Source organism: Cebidichthys violaceus, unplaced genomic scaffold, assembly GCF_023349555.1.
Source record: "Cebidichthys violaceus isolate CVI_PGR_0920_01 unplaced genomic scaffold, fCebVio1.0.p SCAF_20, whole genome shotgun sequence".
Classification (NCBI taxonomy): domain Eukaryota; kingdom Metazoa; phylum Chordata; class Actinopteri; order Perciformes; family Stichaeidae; genus Cebidichthys; species Cebidichthys violaceus.
The window spans coordinates 521548-539413 of NW_027176373.1; the positions used below are offsets into that span (position 1 = coordinate 521548).

The 17866-nt window shown below is 44.8% G+C and overlaps 1 protein-coding gene across 1 annotated transcript in view; it reads right to left on the bottom strand.

Moving 5' to 3' along the window:
* The window catches only part of wwc1 (WW and C2 domain containing 1), a 48221-nt gene that overhangs the window by 16879 nt on the left and 13476 nt on the right, over window positions 1–17866 (bottom strand). Inside the window, exons 4-10 of the mRNA XM_068716650.1 lie at window positions 17215–17291; window positions 16816–16895; window positions 10564–10693; window positions 7026–7172; window positions 6149–6219; window positions 5151–5396; window positions 2230–2319 (exon numbers count right to left, since the gene is read on the bottom strand). Coding sequence (XP_068572751.1) covers window positions 2230–2319; window positions 5151–5396; window positions 6149–6219; window positions 7026–7172; window positions 10564–10693; window positions 16816–16895; window positions 17215–17291 — 841 coding nt within the window. The remainder of the gene's footprint in view (window positions 1–2229; window positions 2320–5150; window positions 5397–6148; window positions 6220–7025; window positions 7173–10563; window positions 10694–16815; window positions 16896–17214; window positions 17292–17866) is intronic.

Below are 17866 nucleotides of genomic sequence, written 5' to 3' on the forward strand. Positions count from 1 at the left end.
TCTCCGTCCCCGACACTCCTCTCAGTTCCTTTCCTCCCCTCTCTCCGTCCCCGACACTCCTCTCAGTTCCTTTCCTCCTCTCTCAACGTTCTCTACACTCCTCTCAGTTCCTTTCCTCACTCCTCTCAGTTCCTTTCCTCCCCTCTCTCCGTCTCCTACACTCCTCTCAGTTTATTTCCTCCCCTCTTTATGTCACCTACACTCCTCTCAGTTCCTTTCCTCCCCTCTCTCCATCCCCTACACTCCTCTCAGTTCCTTTCCTCCCCTCTCTCTGTCCTCTACACTCCTCTCAGTTCCTTTCCTCCCCCCTCTCTGTCCTCTACACTCCTCTCAGTTCCTTTCCTCCCCTCTCTCCATCTTCTACACTCCTCTCAGTTCCTTTCCTCCCCCCTCTCTGTCCTCTACACTCCTCTCAGTTCCTTTCCTCCTCTCTCTGTCCTCTACACTCCTCTCAGTTCCTTTCCTCCTCTCTCTGTCCTCTACACTCCTCTCAGTTCCTTTCCTCACTCCTCTCAGTTCCTTTCCTCCCCTCTCTCCGTCTCCTACACTCCTCTCAGTTTATTTCCTCCCCTCTTTATGTCACCTACACTCCTCTCAGTTCCTTTCCTCCCCTCTCTCTGTCCCCTACACTCCTCTCAGTTCCTTTCCTCCCCTCTCAACGTTCTCTACACTCCTCTCAGTTCCTTTCCTCCCCTCTCAACGTTCTCTACACTCCTCTCAGTTCTTTTCCTCCCCTCTCTCTGTCCCCTACACTCCTCTCAGTTCCTTTACTCCCCTCTCTTTGTCACCTACACTCCTCTCAGTTCCTTTACTCCCCTCTCTTTGTCACCTACACTTCTCTCAGTTCCTTTCCTCCCCTCTCTCTGTCCTCTACACTCCTCTCAGTTCCTTTCCTCCCCTCTCTCTGTACCCTACACTCCTCTCAGTTCCTTTCCTCCCCTCTCACTGTCCTCTACACTCCTCTCAGTTCCTTTCCTCCCCTCTCTCCGTCTCCTACACTCCTCTCAGTTTATTTCCTCCCCTCTTTATGTCACCTACACTCCTCTCAGTTCCTTTCCTCCCTTCTCTCCGTCCCCTACACTCCTCTCAGTTCCTTTCCTCCCCTCTCAACGTTCTCTACACTCCTCTCAGTTCCTTTCCTCCCCTCTCTCTGTCCCCTACACTCCTCTCAGTTCCTTTACTCCCCTCTCTTTGTCACCTACACTCCTCTCAGTTCCTTTCCTCCCCTCTCTCTGTCCTCTACACTCCTCTCAGTTCCTTTCCTCCCCTCTCTCTGTCCTCTACACTCCTCTCAGTTCCTTTCCTCCCCTCTCTCTGTACCCTACACTCCTCTCAGTTCCTTTCCTCCCCTCTCACTGTCCTCTACACTCCTCTCATTTCCTTTCCTCCCCTCTCTGCATACACAGCTCTCTAATTAAAGCTGGGAGGCTCGTTAGCGCAGACAGAAAAAGACTTCTTGTCCGCCGGGGACACTTTTGATGTCCATCAGACGAGGAGGACAGACGGGATGAACGAGCCGTGAGACGAGAACAGAAACCAGCGGGGGGGGGGGGGTGAAACTAGCCTGAGGAGGACACGGCGAAAGCCCCGACACTGTCAACCTTTCAGATCATCCTCGTTTAAACCTAAAATCCAGGACTGTTAAATGTTAAATATTAAACGTGAATATTAAACATGTACAGCTGTTACAGCGGCCTTGCGTCATCTCAGGGAAAAAAAATTTAATACTGAGGCTGTATCCGGGTTGGGCTGGAAAATTAAGATTTGTGGCGCGATCACGACTGAAATCAAAAAGACGATGGGAGCAAAATGTCTTTCATCTTCAGGAAAATGTTTGGTCATTAAAGGTTAAATACTTTCTCAATTCTCAGCCTCCCACTTCACTTCACTTCAAAGCTCTGCTCTCTTCGACTGCCTGCTTTGAATCTAAAAACTAGATGATTGTTTTGCGGTGAGTCATCGGACGGTCAACGAACGCGTAAGAAAATATGCTGAACTAAAGAAAAGGATGAAATAAATGGCCGCGTAAAATAAGTGCAAATGCTGAACTGTTATTTCATTCTATCCTAAACATTTTACGAGGAAGAGTCGAGGTCAGTGAAATACACTTAGGGAGTACAATGTTATTAAAACTGATAAAACCGATGGTCAACTACAAAAATAACATCCGCGTTGTAATAAACAGAGATGATCTTCTGAGACATTAACAGCAGAAATGAGGTGACAAACCTTTTGAGTTGAGTATGTAGCGATGAGGCCAGTCGAACCGTCTCCTCCAGCTCTCTGACCAGCTTGTTCCTCTTGCAGTGGAGTCGCAGTCTGAAATGACCAACATATATAAATATATTTATAGTCTAATATATATTAATATCGGGTTTTTTTTTTCAGTCACCTGCAGGTGTAAAGTAACGCCTTAATCTACTTCACATCATCTTAAGAAATGAAATGAAAACAAATCAGATCCTTTGTCAGCTGCTTCCAGATTGGACATGAGTCACCTTCACCTTGAGGAAAATAAAAAAAATAATTAAAAAAAACACTGAACATAATCCGCCGTCTCTGCTAACGCTGGAGGTGTTGAGCGCTTGAAAAAAAAAAAAAAAAAAAAAAAGTTAACGAATGTGAGGCGACGGCGGCGACGTGTTTCGGGTATTGTGAGCAGCTGCTTTGTGTTCAGGTGACGGCGGTGTCGTTTGTTTGCGTGAGCTTTGTTTGGAGGAAACCCCGTCCATTAACAGCTGCTACTATGATCCATGTTTTGAGTGGAAACAGGCCAAAGAGGGGGAAGCCTTTGATCAGGTTACAGGCTGCTGCTGCTGCTGCTGCTGCTGCTGCTGGTGTGTGTGTGTATGTCTGTGTGTGTGTGTGTGTGTATGTGTGTATCAAATTTATTGCAAAGTATCTTTTCACTAGCCTTGATGTCTGGTGCATGCAATACACATATTAAGAGGAAATAAAAATACAGTCAAAGCACTGCAAAAGTCAAGAACGTAAATAGACTAGAAAAATTACAAATACAAATACAAAAACAATACTATGAAAACTAGTATAACAAACATGTACAATATGACAGTTAAGTGCAGTGTGTGCTTAAGTTCTCAGTAAAGAAAATATGTGCAATCCACTGTATTTATAGTAATCAGGAACCGACCCGGGATCCAAGTACGGAAGGCCCCAAATGATACTCGGTCTAACTGGGCCAGGTAGGGTCACAGGTCTCAGTCTGTGTGTCAATAGATCTAAAACTCAAGTGGATCCACGTTCTCTTGTTTTAAGAAAAGCAATTCTCATTTTAACCTAACACACATTGCCAAACCTGAGAGGAGGTTTTATTGACCACATCTCTGATAAGACATCCGTGAGCTCGAGTGGTGAACTTTAAAACTTCTAAAACAAATTAAAGACTGTGCTGTACTCAAAGACACTGATTTATAGGGCATTTGACATCTTCACAACCTGCAGACACTGAATACATGAGTGTCTGCATATTTCTTGTGTGTGTGTGTGTGTGTGTGTGTAGGCAGACTACAAGAGGTTCTTTTTGTGACCAGGCTCTGCAGCCTCTCAGGTTACAGGAACAGGAGACGAGACACAAAGAGAGACTGAGCTCAGGTAGAGTCCGACCTGAACGCTGAATAACAGGCGTCCTGTTAGAGGGGGGGCGGGGGGGACGAGCGGGATCTTGGTGAGTCTGGTTCGCTGCCTACTGCTATTTCAGAAAAGAGAAAGTGCTAAAAAGCTGAGTAAAGAGGATAAGAGAAATAAAAGAGTTAGGAGAGCAGGAATAGAGAGAACATGTGTAGAAGTCTGGAAAAGAAGAGGAGACATGGATAGAGAACAAGAAGAGGTGACAATAGGAGAGGAAATTAAACAAGGAGAGGACAAGAGAGGAGACAAGGAGAAGAGAGGGGAGGAGATGAGGGTAGAGGACAGGATAAGAGAGGTGAAGAGTCAAGGAAAGAGAGGGGAGGAGATGAGGGTAGAGGACAGGAGAAGAGACAAGGAGAAGAAAGTAGGAGGAGATGAGGGTAGAGGACAGGAGAGGAGAAGAGACAAGGAGAAGAGAGTAGGAGGAGATGAGGGTAGAGGACAGGAGAGGAGAGGTGAAGAGACAAGGAGAAGAGAGGGGAGGAGATGAGGGTAGAGGACAGGAGAGGAAGGTGAAGAGACAAGAAGAGAGAGGACGAGATGAGGGTAGAGGATAGGAGAGGAGAGGTGAGGAGTCAAGGAAAGAGAGAGGAGGAGATGAGGGTAGAGGACAGGAGAGGAAGGTGAAGAGACAAGGAGAAGAGAGAGGAGGAGAGGAGGGTAGAGGACAGGTGAGGAGAGGTGAGGAGTCAAGGAAAGAGAGTGGAGGAGATTAGTGTAGAGGACAGGAGAAGAGAGGTGAAGAGACAAGGAGAGGAAATGAAAGGAGAGGAGATAAGAGGAAGTAAGGAGAGGGTACAAGGAGAAGAGAGGTGACCAGCAGAGGTGAGGAGATGAGAGGACAGGATAGAATAGAAGCAGAGGAGAAGAAACAAGGAGAAGAGAGGAGAGAGGGACAAGCAGAGGAGAAGAAATATGGAAAGGATACGAGAAGAGGAGACAAGCGGAGGTCAGGGGATAAGAGATGAGAATGGAGGAGAGGAGAAGGGGAGAGGAAATAAGGAATGAAGAGGACAGGACAGGATGGGAGAGGAAACAAGGAAAGGAGAGGAGAGGAGAGGAGAGGAGAGGCTGCTCATTGTGCTCACTGTCATGCTCGTCTCTAACTCTTAATAATCATGAGGGAGGTTTGACGTCTCTAAAGGGCTAAAGGCCAAAGGAGTGAACCAGAAGTAGAAGGTCAGTGGTTTCATCAGCAGATGAGACAATAACGACCACAGTTACACTCATCACACCGCTGTCATCACCTGCTCCAACCTTCTCCATGACGCCGTTATTCAGCCCAGCTTCAGAGCATAAAAACAGAGGAACTGGTCCAGCTGTTGTTGGATTTTACTGACAGCTAATGTCAGCTCTGCTCTCATCCGAAGACAGAATGTGTCTTTACTGCACTCCTGTTTTGAGTGATGATTATTTAGGGTGTGTATGTTTACGTGGATGTATTTGTAACTGTTATTTAGTGTCCCGGCCCTCCAGAGAGACCCCCCCTCCTCTCCTCTCACCTCTCAGTCAGAGCCTTGCTCTGGTTGTCTCTGGCGGCCTGCAGGTCTCTCTCCAGACGCTTCTTCTCCGACTCCAGCTTCTCGGCGTCGTTGGGCTGCAGCCGCTGGCGGGGGCTGACGTACTGCAGCTCCTTCAGCAGCTCCTCCTTCTCGTTGATGAGGATGAGGCGGTCTCGCTCCGGGTCCAGCAGGCCCGGCCACGCCTCGCTGTCCAGTTTGGCGATCTGCACCTCGATGGTGGCGATCCTGAAGAGAGCGAGGGGAAGGAAAGGAAAGGAAAGGGAAGGAAAGGGAAGGAGGAGGTGCAGGACATGAGGTGTGGAGCGGGAGAGAAGAACGAAGAGGAGCAAACAAAGAGAGAAGAGCGGGAAGAAAAAAAAATGTCTTTAGCAAAAGAATAAAAGTATTGGCATCAAAATATATGGACATTATCAAAAGAATGTACTCATTTTGCAGAATAAACCATTTAAGGATGATAAATATTACATTATATGATATCAATCATTGATGAATTAATGTGTTTATCACTTTAATGACACAGCTGGTCGAGGCGGAGCTCATTTTTATTACTTTATATACTTCTAGCTTGTGAATTCCCCCCTTGTCTTAACTTGTAATACTACATCACATTGTACTTGTTGATTATAATTTGTATAATTAATCTGAATATGGAAAGTATCAAATGAAGTGGAGCAAAAAAAAAAGAAGCAATATTTCCCTCCGAAGTGGGGTGAAGCAGAAGTACAAAGTAGCAGAAAGTGGAAATACTCAAGTACCTCAAGATTGTACTTAGGTACAGTACTTGAGTAAATGTAGTCAGTTACTTTCCACCACTGATTACTTGTCTCTGATCAACCTGATAAACTTGGTTGATATTGAAGCAATCAATTAGCTCTATTAGCAGTCATAAAGCTTCCATTATAAAAGGCACATAAGTGAGCGGTTAAAAAACACACGACTCCACACAAACGTCTCTCCACCCTGAAAAAGAAAAGTACCTTTTCTTGGCCTCCTCGTACTTCAGACTCACACGAACCTTCTCTGCCAGTTTGTTGGTGCTCGTCATGAACTACAAACGGAACATGAACACAGTGATCGCACGCATCAAGTCATGAACCAATGCTCTACTTAAGCACCAAAAACAAGTCATCCTGCATTTAAAATATCACATTAGTATAATATATTATTAAAGATGACATTATTAGATCGCTAATTCTGACAAATCAATATGTAAACAGCACTTTACTGTAAGTGGAGCTAGTTTTAACTAATTTATCTACAGCTAGTTTAATCCAGTGGTTCACAACCTCGGGGACAGCTGTATAGGAACGTTTTATATTGAATAAGTCAAATTTATGAATTTATGAATTAGGCTTTCACATCAGGGACCCAGGATCCAAGTTTTGTCTCGAGCATGGTACATGTGTACGGTTCGCATCAGGTGTAAAAAAACTAAAATGTACCAAAACACAGCAGTGATAGTGAGCAAGTGGTTGTGAAAAGACAGGCTTCGTTCAAAGCCGCCGGTCTCCTCCAAAACCTCCACATGCGCTCTGACCTCATCCTCTGAACAGAGCGGCCATAAGTGATAGAGCATGAAGACGAGTAAGAAGATCGCTCAAGTCTCCAAAATATAAAAAAAAAAGTAGTCGGAATAACGCAAAGGTCGACTAGTATGGGCTTGAGATCTTGCAATTCGGTAGCTCTTTTCTACACAGGTGGTAGACTTTCTGATGCTACTGCTGTTTTTGTTTGACTCCATTGAATTTTGTGCCGACTACTTCAGTCCAGACCAAAAGCCCAGACCTTGCGGCTCTTTGTGGCTTTTTCCTAAAGCTGCTACTTCTCTTCCGTGGTGATAAAAAGTGAACTCACCTCAGCGGGGATGTCGGTCTGCGAGCCGGCGTCGGAGTAAAGCCGTGGGATGGACAGCTCGGAGTTGGCGAGCGAGGGACTGCTGCCCCACAGCTCCTGCTGGGAGCCCGAGTCCAGCTGGAAACTGTCCTTCAACACGGCCAGTTTCTGGACGAACACAGGGAGGAAAGAACAGGGGTTTCACAACATGAATGAGCTGGGGCACTGCCAGAACAGAGCAAAAACATGTCAATAAAATACTGTACAATATTTATAGCACCGTAAATGGCTTATTGTTTTCCGAATCGAGCATTTCGTCCTCAGCACACCGATCTTTTTTGTCTGATCGTTCGGGAATTGATGCTACAGAGAGTCAACTATGAAGTTTGTCCCGAACTGAGAGCGGCTCGGGACAAAGAGCGTCTGCAACATGACAGAACCGTGAGGTGTAAAAGATCCACCCGCTCCGTGTCGGCTCCATGTTCGCCATTTGTTACAGTGACGCAGCAGCAGCAGCAGCAGCAGCAGCAGCAGCGAAAGGCTGCCGCAGTCGTCCTTTCATCTTTACAGCCGTGACGAATATATCTTCTGTGACTCGGCGGTTCGTTTTTAACGCCTGCGCTGGAATGCACCTTATCTCCGCTTTTCAGATGGGGCAGAAAACAAACAAACCAGCTCTTTGGTAACGGTAGTGTTAAAAGTATTTTGATGATGTCTCCGCCGACTCTCTCCTGATTGAGCAACGTTTCAGAAACGGAATGTTTTAAATACAGCATGTTTATATTTAAAAGATTTTAATACCCGCACATGATATACCGTGCGCTCGTCACGTCTACAATTCCTCTCGAGGTTTTGGTAAACAGTGGACTTCATTTATCACTTCCTGTGTGAATCACCCACAACATTTCAATTTAAGGGATGGTCCTCTTGTTTGCTGCAGCGCGTCGAAAACACGTCTGACCAACACTCCAAAAAGCCCAAAAGACATATTCAGATTATCGTCACATGGGATGAAGAAAAGATGCACGACTGAGAAGCCGGAGAGAGAGAGAGTTTGATGTTTTTTTGCTTGAAAATTGAAAAAACAATCAATTAGTCTAAAACTGTGGCGCTCGTCCCACTGGTGGTACGCAAGAGACCCAACAATTGCACTCCAACAGGCCTTAATAGGTATTTATTATATATGAATATTATATATTATACATTACACTGATGTAGAAATGAGTTGTTAGTCAGATAAATATTTTAGAAATTGCGGTCGGAGTCGGACTCCTCGGTCGCTGATCGCAGCAGAATGAGGAGGACTTTTAAAAAAAAAAAAAAAAAAAGCTATGAGGTTGAAAAGTGACAACGCCGGCGCCGACAGTTCAGAGTCAAACCCTGAAAAGGAGCCGAGCGGCGCCGCTTCCAGCAGAATGTAAAGAAGTTATCAGGCTGGCTACATCAATCTGGGGTTTAAGGTCACGGTCCCAAAGACGAGGCGGCTCCTTCGCTGGTTTCGTTGTCGCTATCTGGAAAGTGCCACTCGGGGGAGTTGGGTCTGGTGTGTAGTGGTAAACGGTCCGATACGTCTGGGAGCCTGGACTAATCAATTATTTGTTTCAGCTCAAAACTGTAGCCGTCAGTAAGAACACACACACCTCTCTCCATTTCTCTAGCTGTCATCACTCTGACTTCATGCAACCAAGCATTAAGAAGTGCAAAACAACAACACAGCCATACACACACACACACACACACACACACACACACACACACACACACACACACACACACACATATGTGAACAGACGATCTCACAGACACACAGACTGAGCTGTCAGCTGCAGATGGTAAGGGGGAGGGAGGGGGAGAGAGGGAGGCAGAGTAGAGTCCACAGAGCAGATTATGTATTATTGAACACATCCTCCTCCCTCTACCTCCAAACCAATATGAGACAAACATATCTGCAGCCAGAACGGCCTGACGAGACCTGATATCTATAATTCTATATGTACGTATGGGGGCGTATGTTGGAATATTGTCAACGCTGGAGTCTAAAATGGTCAAATGGTAAAAAACGTTTTCTATTGCTTTGCAGACTCGTTGGTGCCTGGAGCATCAAAGAACATCTGCACCGTTAAGAAACATGACAAATATTTTATAGAACCTCGAGGCATTATAATAATGGGTTATTTGCAAACTAGAGACAAACTAATCGTCGTTGCATGGGGGCCCCAACGTATATAAAACCGATTTTAATGCTCGTCTACACTCCCCTCGTTAACTGCAGCCGGTGAACTCCAAGTCCCATCATGCAACTTTGATGCACGGTGGAAATATGGAGTTAACGCTGCACTGCAATGCTGTCAATCGCACACACAACAAAAGAGAGCAGAGGAAGGTTGGGAGTCATGAAACTGAGGGGGAAACTAATGTTGCATGTGGAAGACAGGAGCTCAGTGGAGGAGAGACGTTCATGCAAACGGAGCATATTTGGAACTTCAACTGCAACCGTGAGCAGTTTTGAAAAGAAGGATTTGCTGCTTTTCTCTGTTTTATATTAGTGGATATTGTCTGGGAAATATTTTAGGGTGTTGGACTGCTGGTCGGACAAAACAAGACTATTTGAATACGTCATCTTGGGCTCTAGGATGGGAGGTTTTCGCTGTTTTATAGACAAAATAATTAACCAAAAAAAACCCAATACAGACGTGTCAAAATGCTGCCTGGGAGCAGCCTTAAATCCAAGCTCAAACTGGCGGTTTCTGAGACACAGTGTCACCTGAAATACCAGCACTGACAGAGATAAAGGCCGTCAGCCTGTGATCGCAGCTCCTAACTCACCGTCTTCCACTCAAGAGGTACTCAAGAGTTTATACCGCGACGGAAAAAGGAAAACCTCACAGTTGATAAAATGTCGCCATCATCAGCAAAGATAGTTTTCATTTTCCAGAAAACTCGTCTCAAACCGATCCTCTCAAACGCGGCCCCCCTCGCCCTCTCCCGAGTGAACTCGACAGGCTGTCATCACAACGACACTAAAACACCACCTGCCTCCCTGCAGCCTCAGCTACTTTAGGCCGGTCACTAAATCACTTTTAGTGCATCTGCCGCTTTTCTCGCAGCAATATCACGTAAAGGGTTTCCAACGCGCGTAAAGACTCTCCTGGGAGTCGTCCGAAGCCCTCATCTCCTCGCCTCAGTGTTCATTTCCTATTCTTACTCTTGGTCACAGATCACTGCCTGCCACAATGAGAGTTATACTGCACCTCACTGCAGACTCCATATTGGAGTAAGTAAGCTAGAGCCTTTTTGTTTATTCTGGTCCTTGCCACATTTGAATCTTAAGAGGATTTATGGACTATTTCATACCTGGGATGAGAAGTAAATGCAGTGAAATAAATGTACCCCAAAGTGTGGAGCAGCAGAGACCTTGTAGCCGTCGTTCAAGAAGTCGGTTGTGCCGACTACGGCGATATTTAATCATTTGTGTAGAGAAAGATGGACATGATGACGGGGCCCTGCTGTGATTTTGAGTTTTTGGGTTTGTTCCCTGCATTACAAATGTGATTTTTACCTGCATGAGTTCCTGTTTCTCCTTCTCCCCGGAGCTGATGGTGTCTCGGATGGAGCGGACCTCGCTGAGGATGGTCTGCGCCTCCTGCAGCTTGTAGCCATATGGGCTGTTGGACACCTTCTGGTCAATCCTGGAGGTCAGGAGAAAGGGAGGGGAGGGGGTGAGGGAGAGAGGGAGAGGCAGGATACATGAAGGTCAGTTTGGATGACGAGTCAGAATGATGTAAGTAGCTGAAGGGGTTTTCATCCCGTCAGCAATGTCCCCAGATCACCTCGTTCACTGTCAGCTGCTCGGGACAGACGATCGGGTAATTAACGCTTAATTAGCTGCTTTTCACTAAAATGCTGAGCGTACACACACACACACACACACACACACACACACACACACACACACACACACACACACACACACACACACACACACACACTACAGCAGCACTTTGACTCATTTTCATCCAGTTACACTGAAGCTGTCCGGGGTAAACTCAGCCCTCTGCTTCTGCAGGATTCACTGGAAACGTAGGAAGGAACTCGCTCACGGGGCACTTCGACGGCCGTTCACTTTTCCTCACGCGTATTTTCCAAGCCGCTCTTTTGAGCTCGTGTTTACAAATTCTTTGAGGAAATAATGTCCGGGTTTATCCAGAGAAGGTCGGCGACGCTATACTGCGATTAAAACACGCCATCAAACACGCACGTCTTTGTTTTCCCCTAAATGCATCGCTGCACTAGCTGATTTCTAGTATACCTCCAACAGGGGAAATACAAAAAAACAAAACCTGTAGACTCACAATACCTTGATGGGCCAAAGCTTGGAAAGCTGCAGCCTCAGCACCGAAACCAGAATGTTAATGAGCTGCAGACGGCAGCACAATCAGCTTCCACTGCAGGGCTGATTTAAAAATGCATCTTTTTCTAACTGGTTGTTTTTTTTTGCCTTCTATCTGCAATCATTTTGAATGTGTGACAAGGTATTGTCAACATACATAGAATGCAATTTAACACCTGTCATCATATGAATTTATGATGGAAACCCCAGATTAACAACGTTTTCATCACATTCTTTCATCCTGGAGGCAGATCACAATGAGTCCTAATGACATCGTTCATTTAATGAACATGAACTGGACCTGGAGAGGCAGCAGAAAACGGATGGATGGATTAATTTAAAAATGATCCATTCATAGTTCATTCATTTAGGTTCATAATTTATTTACTAAAATTGACATTTATCCATTTCGAGTGGATGAGCTTCCAAGTTACTAGCTACTTCCTGCAGCACAATCCAATGTCTTTACAATCCCTCTGTCAGTGTATAGATGTAACATCTCAACAAAAAATATTATAACTAAGATTACTTGATACCGCAGGAAATAGAAAATACACCCGATTTCAAAGCATTTTGAGATTTTCTTTCAGACCTGCACAGACGGTTCACATGCATAAAGGTACTAGTACAAAATGAGTGACACTGAAATGACTATTTCTTAATTGTATCTGACAAAAAAAAGCGAGGAACGCGTTAATAGTCGTGGTACATTTTCAGGGAAATTGTAAAATGTTGTAAAACAGAAATGTGAATAAGACACGTTTCCATCCACCGGTTTGAATGAATAAACTCGACAGCAGCGTAGCTTGGTGCCAGGAAACAGAAAAGAACAAAACGTGTTGCCTTGGCCCTCCGACCCACATGGAGAGGTCTTCGGTAATGTGTTACAATTGGGCAACTTTTAAATGTTCCATCACGTCAGCTGGTATCGACCGCGTTTCGCGTATGGAAGCAACGGTTAGTGAGAACAACTAAAAGTGTGAGTTCAGCGGTTTGAACAGCACAGGTGTGCATGCAGCCTGAAGCAGGAGGTGACTCAGCAACAACTGAAACGGAACATGCTAAGAGTTCATTTCACGGTTAAAATGTGTTGACACAATGGCCCGGGCCGCGGTGACGCTCTCCACCAGGTTGAGTACAGGATTAAATGCTCGCGGCACTCGTAACCCTCACTTAGATCCAGAAGAGTCAGAAGAGTCGCTGCAGGAAACAGCCAACGGAGGCAGCAGCAGCTATGTAAACCCTGTCATCAGCAAGTCATGCATGCATCTGAATAACAGGTCCTTTCACATTCTTCAGAGAGGGAAGAGGGGGAGGGAGGATTGGACAGAGAGAGAGGGGGAGAGAGAGAGAGAGAGGGAAAAAAACAAGGTACACAGAGAATGAGGAAGTGAGGGAGGGAGAGAGAGAGAGAGGCACTTGTCTGTAACAGGCAGAAAGAACAAGTAATCCTTCACTAAATCCTTCTCAAACACCGACTTATGTTGAGAGAAAACAGTGTTATGACCCTTTTTTTTTTTTATAATTACAATCACAATGACCTCTTTCCAACAACAAGAGAGACATTTAAGAGACACTGACTAAGCTGAAACGTTACAACAATTTAAAAGTTCCACACTGTAACCGTACTGTTGTTCTACTGCCAGGTAGAGTCATGGTCTCATGGTCAACATCTGCCTTTTCTTAAGTGTCCTTATCTAGAACACAGAATCCCTCCCTGTGTGGGTGCTGAGTGAGATATGCTGACTTTTAATCTCTAGTGTGGGTCAAGATCAAAAAAGAAGCATCCATCTTCTGTTAGACCCTCCCTGCCTGGTTTCAAACTCCCGGGACTTCCACCCTTAAAAACCATCGTCAGGTTTATTTCCTGAGATTTTTAAAAAGTTCCAGCACTGATGTCCTACAACCCAGAAGTGAGTGAGCATTTTTTTAACTTCAAAAAAGTCGATGTGTTATTATGGGTTTCTGGTTAGATCCCTGAAATCAGGCTCAAAGTGAGAGCATCTTCAGCTTCTGTGCTGTGACCTATTCCACGGTGACACTAAACAGTTGAGTGGTTTACAACTACAAGAGGGATATAAATCATCAAATCCTCAGCATTCGATTGGACCGCTAGAAAGTGGGCGGGCTTTTGAGTTAAGCGCGATACACCTACCTCCCTTAAAAGTATGTAAGTACATGCAGATGAGGGGGAACCAGCGCGATGCCAACTTCCGGGTTGGCCTACAAAAGACGCATCATCCCTGCAGCTATATATTGGGATGTTGAAAAAAGAAAAAGGGATAAACACAAACCGTCGCCACAAAGTTTGAAGCAGTTTGATCCCCAGAAAGAAAGATGTCTACTCGTGAACCCTCTGTATATGTCCACCAATTGTTTCTGAAGTGCTATAGAATTAAAATAAAATGATCCGCTAAATTACAAACAAAAAGACAAAGAGCCTTCCTGGAACCACCGGTCTAAAGCTTTTCTCTCCTACATTCGCTTTAAGGAACATAACCCAAACCTAGAAACACAGACCCGGACAAAAGCCCATTGAAGCGTTTGTCCATGCAGTGTATTATATCGTCACTTTTCTGTTCTACAAAGCAGACAACGGCACGGCTCTCATGCTCCACTATTTCGTGAAAGTCTTAACAGGAGCAGAAATGCCCGGCTGCATTCCAGCCTAAGCCTATTCGTATTTCTGCAAACAGCGATTGGTTGTTGAATGCCGTCCGATGACTGTAACAGGAGAGCAAAGTCGCGGAGGAATGCCGTCCGACCGCTCTGCCTCAGCTACTCTTCAGACACTCTCGCTGTGCCGCGCGCTGAAGACAAGCGGACCGGACATTCCTTTTCAATTCACCGTCAACCGACGGCGGTTTAGCATGCCAACTTCCCAACGTGGCAAATAATAGAAAACAAAGTCAAATCAGCCTTTAGTCTGATGTAAAGAACAAAGGGAAGAAGGAATCCCTTTCAAATCGACATTCCCCACTAATGGCTTCACGGGTACACCTTGCACATTTCTGACAAACCCACTTGTTATTCTGAGGAGTGGAAGCAGGTCAGATAGACGGGGAGTTTCCCTTTAGAATCCACATTCTTCAGCCGGTTGTTGCACTGGTGCTTTTATAGAGCTGTTAGTGTTTAATGATCGGATGGAATGTGCGATAGTGCCGAGGCAATAACTGAGGCGATGAGCAAGTCCACTGCACGGACGTTTCAAACCAACTGTCACCCGTTCAACCAAACCCATTCACCGCTTAACAGGATCCTTCATTTCCACGGTACACAGACATTCCTCTGACGAGTGATCGTGTCGCAGATGAGGATGAGACAAATGAAGGATATGAGCTGGGTTGAGAGTTTTGAAGAAAGAGCACCATGAGAGTGAGCGGAGTAGAAACACGTTAACACGTTAAAATACGGCTAATTTCAAAAAGGCCAAGATGTGTTTTTTTACGTGTGGAGATTAAGATCTTTTTTCAGAAAAACAAAAAGACAGCTAATAACTTTATGTCTTCATCTTCATCCTTTTTCTGTCAGCAAACATCAAAACCGTGGATAAGAGCCAAGTCCCAGCTGATGAAACCTCTACTAAACCCGCTCTACCTCGTCCTGATCACGTTTGTTTTAATACTGTCACATGTACCCGTTCTCATTGACATGTTTTGCTAGTGAATGGGCACAAAACATTGATTTGATAACAGCTCATACACGGGTGAACATAACTTCCATCAGATGTTACTTTGTTGTCCGACAATGAGCATCAGCTGTGGCTTACTGACATTTAAATGACTTACAGACAGAGTTAGGGAAGACAGAAACGGGTCTAGTAAGCTTATTTTCAGGTTCTTACTGTGAACATTTGAGTCTTTTTTTCTGTCAAACTTTGAACGTGACAGATATCTGCATCTATTCTCACTGGTTTTAAGTGGGACAACCATGACTTGGCAAAAATCTGAAGACAGTAGGTGTGTTATTTGTTCGCTGTCACTCAAAACACATTTTTACATTCATAAGCAGTTAAGAGTTTTTGAGCGTTGAACGCCCAATAATTAGGATGTAATCACAAGCAGCGCTGTCTGGGAAGAGAGATCCACAAACACACTTGCAATTACCGACATAGGTGATGCCAAAGAGAATGAATGGAAGTCTTTCAGAACGTAACCGTCGGCCACTTTCGGTTCTGAAAAGGGAAGCCAATGAGGAAGTTCCTTAAAGCTGCATTCTCTCTAGTGTCCATCAGGGGGCGACTCCTCTGGTTGTATAGAAGTCTAGTCCAAAATGACTCTACTTCTCTCTTGATTTATTCCCTCAGTAAACATTGTAAACATGAGTTTATGGTCTCAATCTCTAGTTTCAAGCCTTCTTCAATACAGCATGAAGTTCATTTAGTGAATCATGGTCCATTTAGAGTCAGACAGACCATAAAGCAGGGTGTCGCTACCTAATGATTGACAGGTCGCTACCGCGGTGGTGTTGTTGTTGTTGTTGTTGTTGTCTGGGAGTTGCCCGTGTTTTTGTACTGTGACACTTTCACAGTGTGTTTTCAGTTTGTGAAAGTTAACTGTGACATTTTGGTCGCCTAAAAGTGTCTAATTCGGCGTTCGGCTGCACTTAGCTTCACTCCTCTCTTGTCACTTCTGGTTTAAAAAAAACAAAAACAAGATGGCGACGGCCAAAATGCCGAAGTCGACGCTTCAAAACGGCGGTCCACAAACCAATGGGCGACGTCGCAGAGACTAATTCCACTTCATATAAGCAGTCTGTGCTTAAAGGGGGCTTTCACTTCACTGCCACACAGATCCAGACCCGACCTGCATCATGGTTTTACAAAACCTCATTTTCCCCGTCCGCACTGGAATACCATGCTGGAAATTTCACAATGATCAACTCTACAGTGGAGACCTTTTTTAGAACTGTCAAAAAAACACTGGCTTAGTCTTGACTGATGGCTGAAACAGAAAGATGTGACATAAATTGTCAGGGGGAAAGGAAAGGAGCTGTAAAGGACTTGCTGAAGAGATACATTTTTATGTATTAATATATATACATTATACTACATGAACCCAGGAGATGACTTTAGATAGGCCTGACACTCAGTAAACGCGTGTTGTAGGCAGAAGATAAATCTGTAAAGACAGAAGGGAAGGTCACACATACACTTGCTATTCAAGTCAGATTCTCACTGTCTTGCTTTGCTCGTCAAATTAAATTAGGAAGGCCGGTGGTCGCATAAAGCGTGAGGATCAAATCCCAGAGTCGGCCGTCAGAGCGATATACCTGTCAAAATGTCCTTCAGCGAGAGTTCAAGGAGGAGGAGGAGGAGGAGGAGGAGGCTGGGAAAGCTCACTCTAGGAACAAATACCTCGTGAACAGAGAGAGAGGCTGAACACGAGTATCTGTGTGAGGACGGCGGGACGCAACACTTACTCTTTGAGGGTCTCGAAGCCTTGTTCTTTGTACTGCAGGTCCTGCTTCATAGAGGCCAGGTCCCGCTTCAGCTTGTTCACCTGAGACACACAGATGAGAAGAAATATTAGTGTTGGCTTGCTGATAATTCATTTTCTTTTGTTATCGCCAACAAATTCCATGAAAAGATCTAAAATCAACAATGCGTTAGCCCCTCTGTCGCTCTATGTCTAAAGCACATTGGTTCCTACTGAACACGTTTCATTTGTTTCTGACATTTTATATTGATTAATTAGCAGAAATATATAGATTAATCAGTGATGAACTATAGTTTAGTTGAAGCCCTAATGAGACACATTTCCAATAAGTAAGATGAGGTGTCAGTCAGACGAGGTGGAGACAGGAAGGAGAGGCTCTCACCCGACTTTTGGCTGTGGATATTTCTGCTTTTAGGATGTCTGGGTCGTACTTGCTGGAGGACGACGATCTGGAATTCACTGCAGGAGAGAAAAGATGAGGAGAGAAAAGAGCGGCGTTAAAGAACGGTCTAGTATATCCTTCTGTTATTTGGTTGTTTCACAGCCGTTTCTGTATTTCGCCAGCGAGAGATGACAGAAGAAACATATGAGCGAGAGACAGAGAAATTCTTCTGCCTGAAACACGCCGACTCTGACATAACACTGCTGATAATCCTCTATCCTCCGCATGATGACCTTTAGAATAACATCATAAGGTAATAAAACCAGAATAATTCACATTCCTCACACCTGTTGTATTGCTAGTTTTGTTGGTGCTAAATCACACAGAGTCATCTGTCAGCATTGACGTGTTGGTCGACTGCTGTTTTTTAAAGGTAAAGCTGGAATCAGAGACGTTGTTGAGTCTGCTAGTGATTATTGGATGCTAATGTACACAAGAGAGGGAATGGATTCACCAAAAAAAATAAAAAATAAAAAATAAACTGCTTGTTCTTTTTTCCATTTCATTTTCCCATTCATATGTATGAATATTGTTGTGGACAGCTCAGGCGTCAGTAACACCTGTTATGTGTTACACTGCTGTCAGATCCAAG